This window comes from Triplophysa rosa, linkage group LG6, assembly GCF_024868665.1.
Source record: "Triplophysa rosa linkage group LG6, Trosa_1v2, whole genome shotgun sequence".
NCBI classification, from domain to species: Eukaryota; Metazoa; Chordata; class Actinopteri; order Cypriniformes; family Nemacheilidae; genus Triplophysa; species Triplophysa rosa.
Window position 1 is genome coordinate 15,143,195 of NC_079895.1, and position 14,960 is coordinate 15,158,154.

The 14,960-nt window shown below is 40.1% G+C and overlaps 2 protein-coding genes across 2 annotated transcripts; one reads left to right on the forward strand and one right to left on the reverse strand.

The window, feature by feature from the left end:
* Nucleotides 1–42: 42 nt before the first annotated feature.
* Nucleotides 43–8,157, forward strand: rnd3b (Rho family GTPase 3b). The gene is made up of 5 exons (XM_057335706.1): nt 43–495; nt 664–751; nt 2,597–2,706; nt 6,353–6,481; nt 6,605–8,157. The coding sequence occupies exons 1-5, from the start codon at nt 391–393 to the stop codon at nt 6,848–6,850; spliced, it is 678 nt and encodes a 225-aa protein (XP_057191689.1). The 5' UTR covers nt 43–390; the 3' UTR covers nt 6,851–8,157.
* Nucleotides 7,778–14,787, reverse strand: LOC130555464 (sterol 26-hydroxylase, mitochondrial). Its single transcript, XM_057335704.1, has 9 exons — nt 14,456–14,787; nt 13,908–14,098; nt 11,974–12,173; nt 10,890–11,087; nt 10,521–10,684; nt 10,157–10,323; nt 9,958–10,039; nt 9,568–9,771; nt 7,778–8,715 (listed from the first exon to the last, which is right to left on the reverse strand). The coding sequence occupies exons 1-9, from the start codon at nt 14,681–14,683 to the stop codon at nt 8,560–8,562; spliced, it is 1,590 nt and encodes a 529-aa protein (XP_057191687.1). The 5' UTR covers nt 14,684–14,787; the 3' UTR covers nt 7,778–8,559.
* Nucleotides 14,788–14,960: the final 173 nt, after the last annotated feature.

Sequence of the window (14,960 nt, forward strand, 5' to 3'; positions counted from 1 at the left end):
GGGGCGCGCCGCGCGCACACGCTCACTGGAATCTGAGTTTCGGGTGCGATGGGCGGTCTCGCGCTGCGCTCATCACACAAGTATGTGGAGGTTACAGACTCTGGAGAGCAACGATCCGAGGGTTTTATTTCGCAACGCAAAGAGGATGCGCCTTGTGCCTCTACAGTTTGAGAGTTTGAAAGTTGCTCATCTTTATTAAAACCCGAGGATCTCTCAAGACAACTTACAGCGCTTTAAGACTGAACAGAGCATTGGCCGATGCTTTTCAGCTCCAGCGCTTCTCTGACTGTAACATGATGGATAGACTTAATTCAGTCGCTATTCTCACGGGCTCATCCGGTTGATGTTTGAAGTGCACTGAATGAAGATGAGGTCGGAATCGAGTCTATAATGGATCATCCTCACGATCTGAAATGTAAAATTGTTGTGGTCGGGGACACTCAATGTGGGAAGACGTCCTTGTTAAGTGTGTTTGCAAAGGACTTATTTCCAGAGGTTTGTTTGAAAAGTTCTCTTTGGCATTTGCGTTGTAGTTTCAGTCGTTTGTCCGGAAGGTTTTCTGAATTTATTCTTCGGCATGTCATGAATTCAAAACACAGAAGTAATGAAACCTTAATGGAATGCGAAATGTGTTTTTTATGCACGTGTGATTTGCCTCTGCAGAACTACGTTCCCACAGTGTTTGAAAACTACACGGCAAGTTTTGAGATCGACATGCTGAGAGTTGAGCTCAGTCTTTGGGATACATCAGGTATAAACAAACACCTTCTGAATTTTAAAACAACCTCGTTTTAGCCTTTTCACGACAAAACCTTGCCTGAGTATAGCTACAGTTCTAATGGAACAACTTGAAAGAAGCAAATGGGACACTTCTGTATTTTTTCTAGATTTTCCTTTGTATATAGAAGCATTTTTCATAACATTATAAAGAAATACAATCAAAAAATTAATAACAAGTTTCCCTTTACCTGTACTCACCTTAGCTATTATGTATTCGGTCTGTGGAATGTGTTATTTTTTGTTATAGTTTGAGTCAATGTGGCATATTGAGAACTGAGAGACAACTAGCCTACACGGTTGTGAGAAAACATTAAGTTGTTTGCTGCATAAAACTTATGATTCATACTCTTATAATTCATACATTTATAAATTGTAAATATGATAAGTGATATATAAAGGTGACATATTACAATGAACAGACATTTTTTTGTATTGCATTACACTGACCTGAACCTGTGAAGCTGTTATAATGGAGATGTATTACACATTGTCCAAGATGTTCTTTAAGCAGAATCATATTCCACACTAGAATAACTCTTTCATTTTATAACTGTTAGGTAACAGTGATCATTCACATATGTAAGTTGAATGACTATATTAATATATTATTTGCAATACTTGTAAAAAGGATGATGTTGCTTTTACACATAAGTTCTATGTTAATAACTAGTGAAGTTTACAAGAAAGCTTTAAAAAAAGCTCCATTAAAATGGACAGGCTTTTTCAAATGAGCCCTATAAATATTTCAGTAATGATGTCTAATGATCTGAGGTTTGAACTCATTTCAAGCCCTACAAACTTTCTAGAGCAGATTCAACACCTAACTCCCAGAATAGCACTGTAACCTAATTCGCTGTGCTTGAATCATGGGGACATGTGCTGTCTTCGAGAGGGACAGTACTGACTTGCACAGGGAATCCCACAGAAAATCAAACCAAATTATTCAAGCAAGTTTAGCATGTGAGAAAACAAAGCAAGTCATCTCAGGGCTTGACTGCAACAAGCACTGCTGGAAAGTGCCATAACCGTTACAAAAAAGCAATGAGCAGCTTTTCTGACCGTGAAAACCACATCATACGTTCATGTATTTGTATACTAGAAATTCCCACAAGCCACTGCTAATGGATTTTCCGCATACTCCGCATTTTGGAAAGAGGTCCCCCAGGCTGATGGGTGAAATAGAGCTGTCTAGTTAAAATAGTTTGTGTGGTTTAATATCTCCAGTTTAGTGTTAAATAAATAAATGTGTTTGTATGATAAATTCCATCAGATGGTTTTAATAACCCAGTCTGGGCTGTGCTGCATACTTCCCTCTGTTTCCACTGTCTGGCTTTACATTTCACATGAAAGCAGCAAGTACTGTATATCTTTGTGATAGATGAATTCAGGTTTGTTGAAACAGTTCAGAGAAATGTACTGTATATCTATGGAATTATGGAAATAATAAAACAGCAATACACTAAGGGTATGACAATATACCAGTACTGTGAAATGAATCGCTGTGATTATTGATAATTTGTTTGTAGAAAATAGCAGTTTTGTAAAGTAAAATGTTTTTTATGTTAATCTTCTAAATTTGCAGTTTATTAATGTATTTTTTTACCGCAATTAAAAAATACATAAAAATTAAGTATAAAACAGTACAATTACACTTTTTTACAATGTACACGTATGATACAATTGTAAATAATTTAGCACCTGTTTAAAATCATGCTAACATGCTATAACAACATTTAGTGATTACATTTTTGGTCATTTTTGTTTTAGTTTTCAGATATAATTTTTTTTAATTACATGGTTTTAATTGTTATTGCAGGGTCTCCTTATTACGACAATGTGCGGCCCCTCTCGTACCCGGATGCCGATGCGGTTCTCATCTGTTTTGACATCGGTCGACCAGATACTCTGGAGAATGTTCTAAGAAAGGTAAGTCTTTTCTCACCATTGCAATACATTTGTTAATCAAAACGTTTATATATTGTTGGGGTGCTCCGCAACTGTAACGATATTCTCACAAGCGTTGCCTTTGTGCCAATGAGAACAAAAGTCCGGACATCTGAGAAAAGGGCCAAGTGAATGAGAGTGGGAATGTGTGAGAGAGCTTTGATCACATGAGGGGGAGAATGACAAGCAATAAAAGCTTGTTTACATTTAGTCTCAGAATCACAGAGCCTTTGTGATGCCTTGTAACCTCTGATGTCATTGAGAGACTAGAGGTATTGAGAGGGCACGTATTAGCAATGCGTTTTTGGGAGCTTCAGTCTTGTTCGGAAGCTCCCACAGACTGTATTCTCAGAGGTGGTCTGTGCCAAATATACATTCATGTCATCAGAGGCCATTCAAGGATTTCAGCCTTTAGGGGCTCAGCAGGGCTGGACTGGGAAGAAAAATCAGCCCTGGCATTTCTAGTTTAGCATCGGCCCTTCGCGTAATGGGGGGGGCATACGTGTCTTTTGAATTCGCGTTGCGTGCATTCGCATTTATAATACATCCGTCTAAGCGGTCAACGCCTCCGTTACGGCCCCATACGATAGCGGCAATCGCGTCCGTTACGGCCCCTTAGGTTAGCGGCCCACTGGGAAAACGCCCGGTACGCCAGATGGCCAGTCCGCCCCTGAGGCTCAGCACTCCCATGAGTTGTGTTTGTGTGGTTTCTGCAATTCTAAATGTGAGAGATTACTTGATATTTACTTGTCTAATAATTTAATATCAAAACCAGTTTTTTTTAGGGCATAGTATATCAGATTAATTAGGATGCAACACCAATTCTATTAAAAGATGTGTATACATGCAGTACAGTTTTTTAAAAAGTGTTACCAAACTTATGATAACATTGTATCATATTACTATTATATACTGTACATTCTAAGTTTTACATTTACATTTATGCATTTGGCAGACGCTTTTATCCAAAGCGACTTATATTGCATTATATTATACATTTGTGTCATGGTTCTCGGGTGAGGTGAGAGACAGAGGACCCAAGTGCAGACAGGGACGTAAGGGGTTAACAAGACTTTAATTATAAATACAAAGACAAAACAAAAACCCACGATGGGGGACAACAGAACAAAACATGGCAACAGGAACAAAGACTCACTAAACTAACAAGACTAGACTAATAAAACATTACATCAGCTAAAACTAAACTTACTAACAACAGGAACTCACCCCCGTGACACAAGCAATGGACCAGCACAGGACAATGAAACATGAGGACTATATAAAGGGGACGAAATCAAGAAAGGGACAGGTGTGGGGCATGAACTAATAATTATCACTAATGAGGAGACGAAAGGGCGGGAACAGAGACGCGACACCGGAGAGTGGAAGGCCAACAGGGCCAAAACGCCTCTCTCCACATGAAACAAGAGGTTCTGTCATGATTCTGCCACTAGGTCAAGAAAAGCAAGACAAGATGGGGCAGAACCATGACAGAAGCCCCTCCTTAAGGAGCAGCATCCTGATGCTCCTCAAGGAACAAACAAGACTAGACAGACTGTGACAAAACAAACATAACCATACAAAACACGACCAAAAACATGATACATAGAAAGAAAAGTCCAAACAAAGACATGGCGCCGGCTCAAAGGCCAGCTGGACAGCACATGGCGCCGGCTGGAAGGCCGGCCGGACAGGACATGGCGCCGGCTGGAAGGCCGGCCAGACAGTACATGGCGCCAGCTGGAAGGCCGGCCGGACAGTACATGGCACCGGCTGGAAGGCCGGATAATACATGGCGCCGGCTGGATGGCCGGCTGGACAGTACATGGCGCCGGCTGGAAGGCCTGCTGGACAGTACATGGCGCCGGCTCGAAGGCCGGCTGGACAGTACATGGCGCCGACTGGAAGGCCGGCTGGACAGGACATGGCGCCAGCTGGAAGGCCGGCTGGACAATACATCCCTGATAGCACACATACATCTGGTTTACGTCTATTTGACGTCTGCATTTACATCTGCAAGACATCTACAATACATCGTTTGCTCATCTGAAATACGTCTCGGAGATGTCTGCTGTCAGACGTCATATAGACATCTAGAAGATGTTTATGATTTAGAATGGATGTACAACAGCTCTTTCTAAGATGTTTAGCAGATGTTTTGAAGCAGCAGATCTCCAGATCTTTAGCAGACGTATTACAGACGTTCAGACGTCTCCGAGATGTATTGCAGATGAGCAAACTATGTATTTAAAATGTCTTGCAGATGTAAATGCAGACGTCAAATAGACGTAAACCAGATGGATTGTGCTATCTGGGATGGCGCCGGCTGGAAGGCCGGCTGGACAGTACATGGCGCCGGCTGGAAGGCCTGCTGGACTGGACATGGCGCCGGCTGGATGGCCGGCTGGACTGGACATGGCGTCGGCTGGATGGCCGACTGGAAGACCGGCTGAGTCACCGGCTGGGCAGGCCTGGATGTCGACGAGACGGGGGGGGGGAGTCGGTGGCTGGGCAGTGCTCTCTGGCGGCCGGGCAGCATTCTCCGACGGCTGGGCAGCGCTCTCTGGCAGCTGGGCAGCGAACAAGGACACCGGCTGGATCGCCGGTGGGACAGGAACAAACAAAGACACGGTGTCGACTCGACAGGCCTGGGTACCAGCTGGGATGCCGGCAGGGATCTGTGGCGGGAACAGGACACTGGCGGTCTCGACCCTGGAGGGAAACCCGACGACCTCAACCCTGGAAGGGAGCCCGATGGTCTCAATCCTGGACGGGGTTCCGGCAGTCTCGACCCCGGAAGGGAGTCCGGCGGTCCTGACTCTGGAAGGGAGTCCGGCGGCTTCGACCCTGGAGGGGAGCCCGGCGGCATCGACCCCTCCCGCTGAGATCCCTCTGTCTGCTGGGTCCGACATGGCTGGTCCATTCTGTCATGGTTCTCGGGTGAGGTGAGAGACAGAGGACCCAAGTGCAGACAGGGACGTAAGGGGTTAACAAGACTTTAAATATAAATACAAAGACAAAACAAAAACCCACAATGGGGGACAACAGAACAAAACATGGCAACAGGAACAAAGACTCACTAAACTAACAAGACTAGACTAATAAAACATTACATCAGCTAAAACTAAACTTACTAACAACAGAAACTCACCCCCGTGATGCAAGCAATGGACCAGCACAGGACAATGAAACATGAGGACTATATAAAGGGGACGAAATCAAGAAAGGGACAGGTGCGGGGCATGAACTAATAATTATCACTAATGAGGAGACGAAAGGGCGGGAACAGAGACGCGACACCGGAGAGTGGAAGGCCAACAAGGCCAAAACGCCTCTCTCCACATCAAACAAGAGGTTCTGTCATGATTCTGCCACTAGGTCAAGAAAAGCAAGACAAGATGGGGCAGAACCATGACACATTTGTATCAGAGTACACTGCAAAAAATGACTTTCTTTAGTCTTTTTTTCTTGTTTTCCAGTAAAAATGTCTACAAATTCTTGAATCAAGATGCATTTTCTTGATGAGCAAACTGACCTACTAACCACTGAGCTACAGGAAAGCTTTTTCAGCATATTTAAAATAATGTACTATGATTCATGTTGGTTGTTTTACTGTATAAACTGTTAGTGGAAAGGAGAAATCGAGGAGTTCTGTCCCAATACTAAAATACTGTTGGTTGGATGCAAGTCAGACCTGCGTACAGACCTGGCCACATTTGTGCAACTATCCAATGACATACCTTTATCTTATGACCAGGTGAGTGTTAGAGACGTTTATAGCTACACTATAATAAAATCAGTGAACTAGAAAATAAAAATCTGAAAGAATTTAGCTGTCAATTATTCAGCTAAATTTATATTTCTATCTTGTGTCTTTTAGGGTTCAAATATGGCCAAGCAGATCTCTGCCCCTTACATTGAATGCTCAGCGCAGCAGTCTGAGAACAGTGTAAGGGACATTTTCCACATAGCCACATTGGCTTGCATCAGTAAAACCAAGAAAAACGTCAAACGCATCAAGTCCACCAGAGCCACAAAGAAGACCTCACACGTACCCAACAGACGTGAGCTGGACTCTGTGTCATGTCTACACAAGACCAAGACAAAAACCTGCACAGTCATGTGACTTCAGAAGCCACAGAAAGCAGTTAAGGACATTCTGAGCGCATTCTTCTCCAGGATTTTTACATTAGAAAATGAATGGACCATGAACTGAAGGGAGCTATATTGAACTTCAGCAGTATAAATATTCATCTTTAATGAGACCCAAGCCTATTCTTCCCTGCTTAAATATGCATTTTTAAACATCTCAGACCTTTTAAAACATGAACATAAAGGTTCATAAATACTACCAAATGCTAATCACCTAAAACCCCTCAGAATTTCCTCAGAACTTTGTTTTTTTGTTGAAACTTACTCCTGTTTATGGATGTAAACCACTTTGTCAGTGCTGCTAATCTCAGGTCTGCTTTATTACACCCGACTACACCAAAAAGATACAAATAATGTCACAAATAGATTGTAGATGATGTTGCATAAATATCTAAAATTAGGCAATAAATGAAACAACCAAAGCAACTGGTATGTCTGATAAAAACATTGGGGGAAATACACATTTCAAACTTACCATATAGTCTTACATGTGCTATAGTAGCAATTCTATTCATCTATTATAAATAATTTACCAATGAAGATTTTAAAGGGTTATTAAGCAATGAAAATTTCACAAATGAACCTGAATTACTTTTCAAAAATGCTGTAGAATTCCTTCCACTAGTAGAGAACATATAAAATAAAAGGATGTTTATATAATATTATATAATCTTTATAAATGTTAGAACCAAAACAAACAAACGTTGAAGTGTAAATGCAGGTATGTTGAGTATGTTCTGTGTTCATGTTCTTTGATGAGTTTTTTTTACTTTCCCAATGGCTATATAGGTCCTGCATGCAGTTTGTAATTGAAGAAGTGCGACAAAAGTTTTAAAGCAATCAATAAATGCTTTATAATAAATGGGGGGAAATAAAATAGGGATCAAACAACACACAATCATACATGTCAACAATTAATATTTATTTGAATTGAGAATTCCATTTGTAATTCATATCGGAAACATCTAATACATTCATGACAGCATGTTACAACAAATTCAGCAGCAAGTCATATGGTTAAGGCTAGTCTTAGGTATTTGAATTATACAACAGCAGCAATTTTTCAGAAAATAAACCCATAACCAAGTTATGTATGATACGTTAATCTATAACAAGCACCTCTCTATGTGCTAATAATACAGGACAATTTGAAAAGATGTATTGCATTTAAAAAAAATTCCACAAGGGGGCATCCGTAGTTATTTTTGCAAATTGATTTGGAACAAAATTTCATGCAAACTATCATGGATAGGTGTTGAAAGTAGAAAAAAAGAATTTTTCTTGCCATGAAAGAGTTAAATTGTCACATTCTTTTAAAAAAGAAATTATTAAGTGTGTTCACAAAAAAAGGTGGCTGTATCTGTACAGGATCTAAAAAAATATGTCACAGCCTCAGCGTTTGGCAGTTACATGGCTAAAAATGATATTAAAACAAAACTATTTATACAATGTAATGCCAAAACATTAGATAACATTAACAGCTTTAGTCTTTGTTAATCATAAATAAAAAAATTACTCATGGCATTGCAGGTTGCTATGGACATGGCAGCAGTAAACCAATACAATTAAGTGTTGTTTAAACAAGGCTATGTATTTTAGTTTAAAAGCTTCAATTAAATTGATGGTGGTATGTGAAGAACAACGTCAGTTAGTGGGAAATTGAGTTAAGAAGTGCATGTTTTCCTATACCGAAGCATTTGCTTTGACAGGTTGCTCCTGCTCTTTCTGCCTGTCAACAAACTGAAGGTCAATGGATGTGGCCGGTACCAGCAGAGTTCGTGTGATTGGTTTCACACTTTTTCCTGAAGGATCTGGGAGCACCTCATAGTGTTTAATTAACTGCAAAAGGCCAAAATACATATGTGAGTGTATTGAAATACTTTCCATAGTGAAAATCGACGAGAGTGCCAAGACATGTCACACACTGATCAATATCGATAATCGATGTAATCGATATCAAATGTGATGTTGTGACAGCATGCTATATTTCATCTACAACTACTTTAAACAACATTGTTCTTTTTCAACATTTTCTTGTATAAGTATGATAACATATAGTTTTATGCCATCATAAAAACTAGAAGACTATACTATTTGTATTTGCACAAAATTTGTCATAGCGCATGGCTCAAATTTTAAGTTTATTTGTGTCACCATGAGAAATTCAGAGATGCATTCCTAAAGCATATAAGTTACTCATTGACATGTGGAATGATCTATTATAGCTGGAGAGGTTTGGTCAGACCAAAGGTGAAAGACCTCAGTCAATATCGAGTTTAGGATCCAAGGTGAACACAGTAATTTGATTAGCTGAACTGGGTCACACATCATGACTAGGATAGGTTGAAAATTCATGAAATAGTTTTCTAAGCAAGTACATCACTGAATGAGATATTAAACATTGCAAAGGTCTAAAGTCTAAAATGTATAAAAATTACTTCGCTGGCAGTATATAGAGATAGAAGATTAGGAATATGTTTTTGACTCCAAAGCTTATTTGAATTTGTCACTTATTCAAACCACATGTGACACGACAAGTTTTAGACATTTTCTTAAGTGGTATTTTCATACAAGAAATGCTGCACAGCAATTTTGTAATATCCAATCCCAGAATGGTAGAAATTAAAAAGTTAAATATATACATGAATATTTGTAAACTGGTGCTGACTGTGGTGGTTAACATCTTCTTACCCGTGATAAGAGGAGGTGCATCTCCAGTTCAGCCACTCTGCGGCCAAGGCAGGCACGGATACCGAAGCCAAACGGCACAGAACCAAAGGGGTGTTGATTTGACTGCTTTTGCCCCCGGATCCATCGCTGTGGTAGGAAGGCATAGGGATTGGGAAACACTGTCTCATCGTAGGACACTGAGAAGTGGCAAAGGTGGAACAAAGTCTAAAAAAGACAATACACAAACAGATCAGTTAACAATCTATTCTATAAACTTGTATGTGATAGAAATGAATGCATATGACTATAACAAAATATGTCATCAGAATTATTTACGCTTTCTGGTGTGCATGAACAATAGTCTCAGTTCATATAAAGTCTCAGAATAGTTTTGTTTGTAGGTGAGCTTACATTTTTAGGAAAGAGATGACCGCCCACCACTATTTCATTTTCAGCAACGACACGAGCATTCCCTGGAACCACCGGATATAAACTAAGAACATGAGAGAACGTCTTTAGTCAATAATTTAGCAGGCTTTCACAACATCTAGTCTAACTGGCTCTTATTGCAGGTTTATAACACAGTAGGCAGCAGGAATAGATGCTGTACCGAAGCGTCTCTCTTACGACGGCCTTTAGCAAAGGCATCCTGTTGATGTCATCACTGCAGGGCACCTCGTCCCCAGGACAGACACTGACAACCTCTTCGTGCAGCTTCTGCTGGATCTCTGACTCTTGGGCTAAGTGATACAGCACCCAGGAAATAGTGTTTGACGTCTAGAATGGAGACATGCAAAGATTCATTAGAAGGATGCTAATAGTCCCTTCAAATCGACAAATACTTAATGGGTTATATTGTCTTTTCTCACATCGCATCCAGTATAGACACGGTGTAAGGTGTGTTTTGTACTGTAATTGATCAATTGGTTAAAACTAAATATAAATTGTCTTTAGTAAAGAGTGAAAATGTTTACTGTGTCAACTCCAGCCAACAGAAGCTCTGTGATGCTTCCCAAAATCTCAGTGACTGACATCTGCTCGCTGACCAGCAGGTGTGTGAGATACTCTCCCTCCACTGGCTTCCCTTCTTTCACCCTTTCCTGAATCTCTATAATCTTCTTCTGCACCAGTTCTTCCGCTGTCCAAAAAACAAACCTTTCTAAGCCAGTTTAAAGAGAAATGGATGACTTTGTGCTATAGGCTGAATTCCAGCTGAGAGAAAAGAGTTTTTTTTTTATTCAAGACGCATGATAAAGTTGTCTGTAAAAAAACAACAAATTCTTTATGCAATCTTATAATACTCTGGATCTAAAAACAAGGACCTACTTTGGGTTGAGACTCACCAACTTTGAACAAATGGTCCCACACAGCCACAAAACTCTTCCAAAAAGGCATGTAGGGCCAGACAGATTTAGGGAAGAGGACGATGATGGGTGAGAGACGAAACATTTCCCCAACAGAGAAAATAAACTTCTGAGTTTCCTCGGGAACTACCTCATTCAGACAGCCCATTCGACTCTCAAACAACACTGAGCAAATTCCTTATGAAAGAGTAAAACAAAATAAAATTAGTCGAAACACTGTCAAATACAGAAGAAGATAAAAAGATAACATTTGATATAAGGGTCAATATAATATACAGTATGTAATGTTAAAGGGATAGTTCTCTCATCCTTTACTCAGCCTCAGATTGTTCAAACCTGTATACATTTCTTTGCTTTGCTGAGCACACAGGAAGACATTTGGAAGAATGTCAGATATCATTCTCCATTACTCCTTATATACTAAAATAAATACGATGAGAGTCAACGGGGTGTGAGACATTCTTCCAAATATCTTCCTGTGTGTTCAGCAGAACAAAGAAATGTATACAGGTTTGGAACAATCTGAGGGTGAGAAAATGATGACAGAATTTTCATTTTTGGGCACAATATCCCTTTAACTATTCCCAATCATGTTAATTGTATGTAAAAGGACTTGGCCATTCTGCTATAAATAACTTAACGTATCTGTGCAAGATGTGCAGCATAGTGCATGATATGGACAATGATTTCAAGGCCAAAGCTATATTTATGGGACTAGAAGTAGGCTTTCTTTAACTGGAATTGACATTTTATCTTTGATTTATAAGATTATTGATACACAGTGGATGTACATGAATTAATGGTTGCGGGACTTCTTGGGACTTAGTTTGACATAAATATTGCACAACTAATCTTGATAATAGCTAATCTTGATAGAATGTCATGTTTTATCTTGTACCTCAAGGCACACAGATATTGTCAGAACATTCTGGTGTATCACTGTGTTAACTTTTCAACATCTGTAAATCAACAATTTGTTAAAAACTCTTACTTTAGGCTACTAAGAAATGTCTGTATGACAGTCAAATCAATCTTGACCTTGAAATTGCCCAATACGTCATACCTTCGAAGGCAAACTTGTATAATTCTCCTGCCACGTCGTGTACCATCACGCCATTGCCTTTTGTTCTCCTAAGCCAGTCCACTTTCTCAATAAAGTCGCTCACTACGTCATTTATGGCATTAGTGTAGGAGGAAACATGTTTGGGCTTCAGCATGCGAGGGTTTAGTATGCTCCTGATTCGCTGCCATTCTGCTCCCATTCTACCAAACAACAAATATAATATATGGAGTTATGACTACTGTATTTCTGCTGCACCATGGCTGGATTATGAGCTACAGTAATTAAACAAAGAAAAAAAAGTTCCTATGCTGTTTACGGTTGAATTCTGAATTATAGAAGGGTTGCCCTCGACTAATTTTTTTATTCAGGTTTGGAGGTTGTTAGATTTAACATGACAACCACGCCATATTTCCCACTTAAAACATGCATAATTTTTATTCCAAGTGTATTTCTTTAAAGTCTCCTACTGTATACAGTATGCTCCCAAAAATGACGAAATAAAAACTGCAAAATGTTTTTCTATTTAAAGGCGCAGTTCTTGATTAATAGCGGCCACTAGCGTTGTATTATAGATTTGCCATGAATCGCTCAGTCCAAACACCAGTTTGTACAAAAAGATGTCGTTCTCATGTTGACGCAGGGAAGAGAGATTTTGCGGGCATTAGAAAGACTGTAGAAAGAGCAATGTCTTATGTATTACATAATATAAAAGGTTTGTGGATTTTAAGTTTAAAAAGAAGGATAAAAGACAGACAGGAGCTAGGACCTGCCTTAATATTATAAAGACTTTCCAGCAGAGACGCGTTAAGACCCGCGGTACTATACTGTGTTCACACCAAACGCGAGCAATCGCGTTCCACGCTCTTTATTACTCGCGGGAAAATTTCGTTATACTCTTCGCGCGAATTCATAGCTCGAGTTGGAAGAATGCCTCAAACGCGCCGCCCGATTCGCGGCAATCGCACCGCCTACCGCTAGTTCGCGTCAATGCGCGTCTTTGCATTGACTTTGTATGTAATTTAATCGCGCCAAACGCTTAATTCGCGTTTGGTGAGAACACAGCATAAGGCTTTTAGCAGAGATACTCACAGATATCTATGGAGATACTTTCCAGCAGAAAGACGTTGGAGAGAAAGATCAAAAATCACCCCCGAGTTGGTTGCTTTGATTCGGATCAGTATGTGAGATATGTTGTTGTTGTAATATTAGCTGTGTGACGGAGCAGTTTTGAGCGTCATTGTTTATCTGGAACCGCTTTAATATTGTACTCGTCCAGATACTGGAGAGAGAGAGAGAGAGCGCGTATTACTCTTTTACTCAATGATGAATAAACTTTCAGTTAATCCGCGGGTCACATGCGTTCCGCACCGGAGAGCACGATCCGTACGGATCACGGATCTTCCCGCGATCCGTTTCACCACGATACCGCAGCGGAGAGGAAGAGGAAACGCGCGTTGTAGAGTTGTTTGTCCGTTTAAAGCTGCTGTACAAAACATGGCGGCGAATTCAATGTATGTAGGGCCGCTCTGTATGTAGATATAAACAGCTTATTCTAAGGTATTACAAACTTAATGGTTCATTGCGTAAGGTCTTTATACACCTCTGAAGAAATAGTTTTGTTTATTATATTGCATTTCCGTCAATAGATTATCCTAAAAACACCGTATTGTTCCTTTAAAATGAACTAATAAAATACTGATGGCATTCTATAATAGACATTTTTTTGTCCGAACTAATGACGTAGGCTATTGTCCCTGCCCCCTAATACAAATGATATTTCATGGCTGTGCATGCTCCACCGTAACATGTATAGTAGACGCTCATTATAGGCCACAAGAGTGAGTGAAGAACATAAGAGTTATTTTCTTGGAGAACCGCAGTTAGTGGCAGTTATTTGCATTTCACTGTCATGCATTGATTCATCATTATCTTACTCTGTGAGGGGCCCATAAGCATGATTTCGGAGTTGTCGATAGCCTCTCCAGTGAGGCATATCAGTGCGGATCGGATGGCGACCCTCTTGTCGCAGGACCTCTTCTATGAGATCTGCACGTGCCACGTTAACAACAACCAGTGGCCCATATTTGGACTTCCAGAGCGGACCATAAATTTTGTTGTGCTCTATCTGTAATAATGACAAATGTTAGTGTAGTTAAAGGGACAATTAGACAACATTAAAACCACCATTCCTAGCTATTATTATTATTATTAAGCGTAGTGTGCACGTAACCAGTTCGCAAATTATCTGTTAAAAGCGCTTAAAATATTATTATTATGTTAATATTGACACCTCACAGAAATGGAAAACAAGAGCAGGATGTCAAGTTACGACGCATCCCTAAGTTACTTGCGTTCAAAAATAGTCACGCAATTTAAAACGTGTTTTTTTGAGTTGAAACTCGGGCGTTGGTCCGATGCGAACCAAGAGCGCAACCACAGAACGTATCCCAAACTGCATTACAAAGATGATGACAACGCTTACCTGCATTTGTTGTGTCGTATTGAAATAACCTTTTCCAAAAAGCCAGTATAAGGATGTTAGAAAGCTAGGTCCACCCAAATCATCCATAGTTTTTTGTTTATCACCATCTATCAAGGTACTGTGCGTCGAATTTCCGGTGCTGAGGAATGCCGATGACATGCATTTTATTCCGATATTTCCAGTCCTGCATAAAAATAAGCCCGTCCTAAGCAATGATTTTGAAAACATGTCTGATCCCGTAGAGAACAGTCGGCAGAGTAGCTCTGTAATGGCACGCGGACTGTTCTCATATGAACTTGAGTGAACTCTGCCTCCTTTCAAACGCTGTGAGAGACGACATGTACTACACACGCAAAATGTGCCACAGAAACTTTGGCATTTTTCTACGAGTTCTTAATTAAGTGAGCTCCTGTTTCACCAGTTCATCAAATAGTAACTGACAGATTAACAAACACGCATTAATTCCCACATGAAAAATACTGTAACGTAATTTACTGAAGTAGCA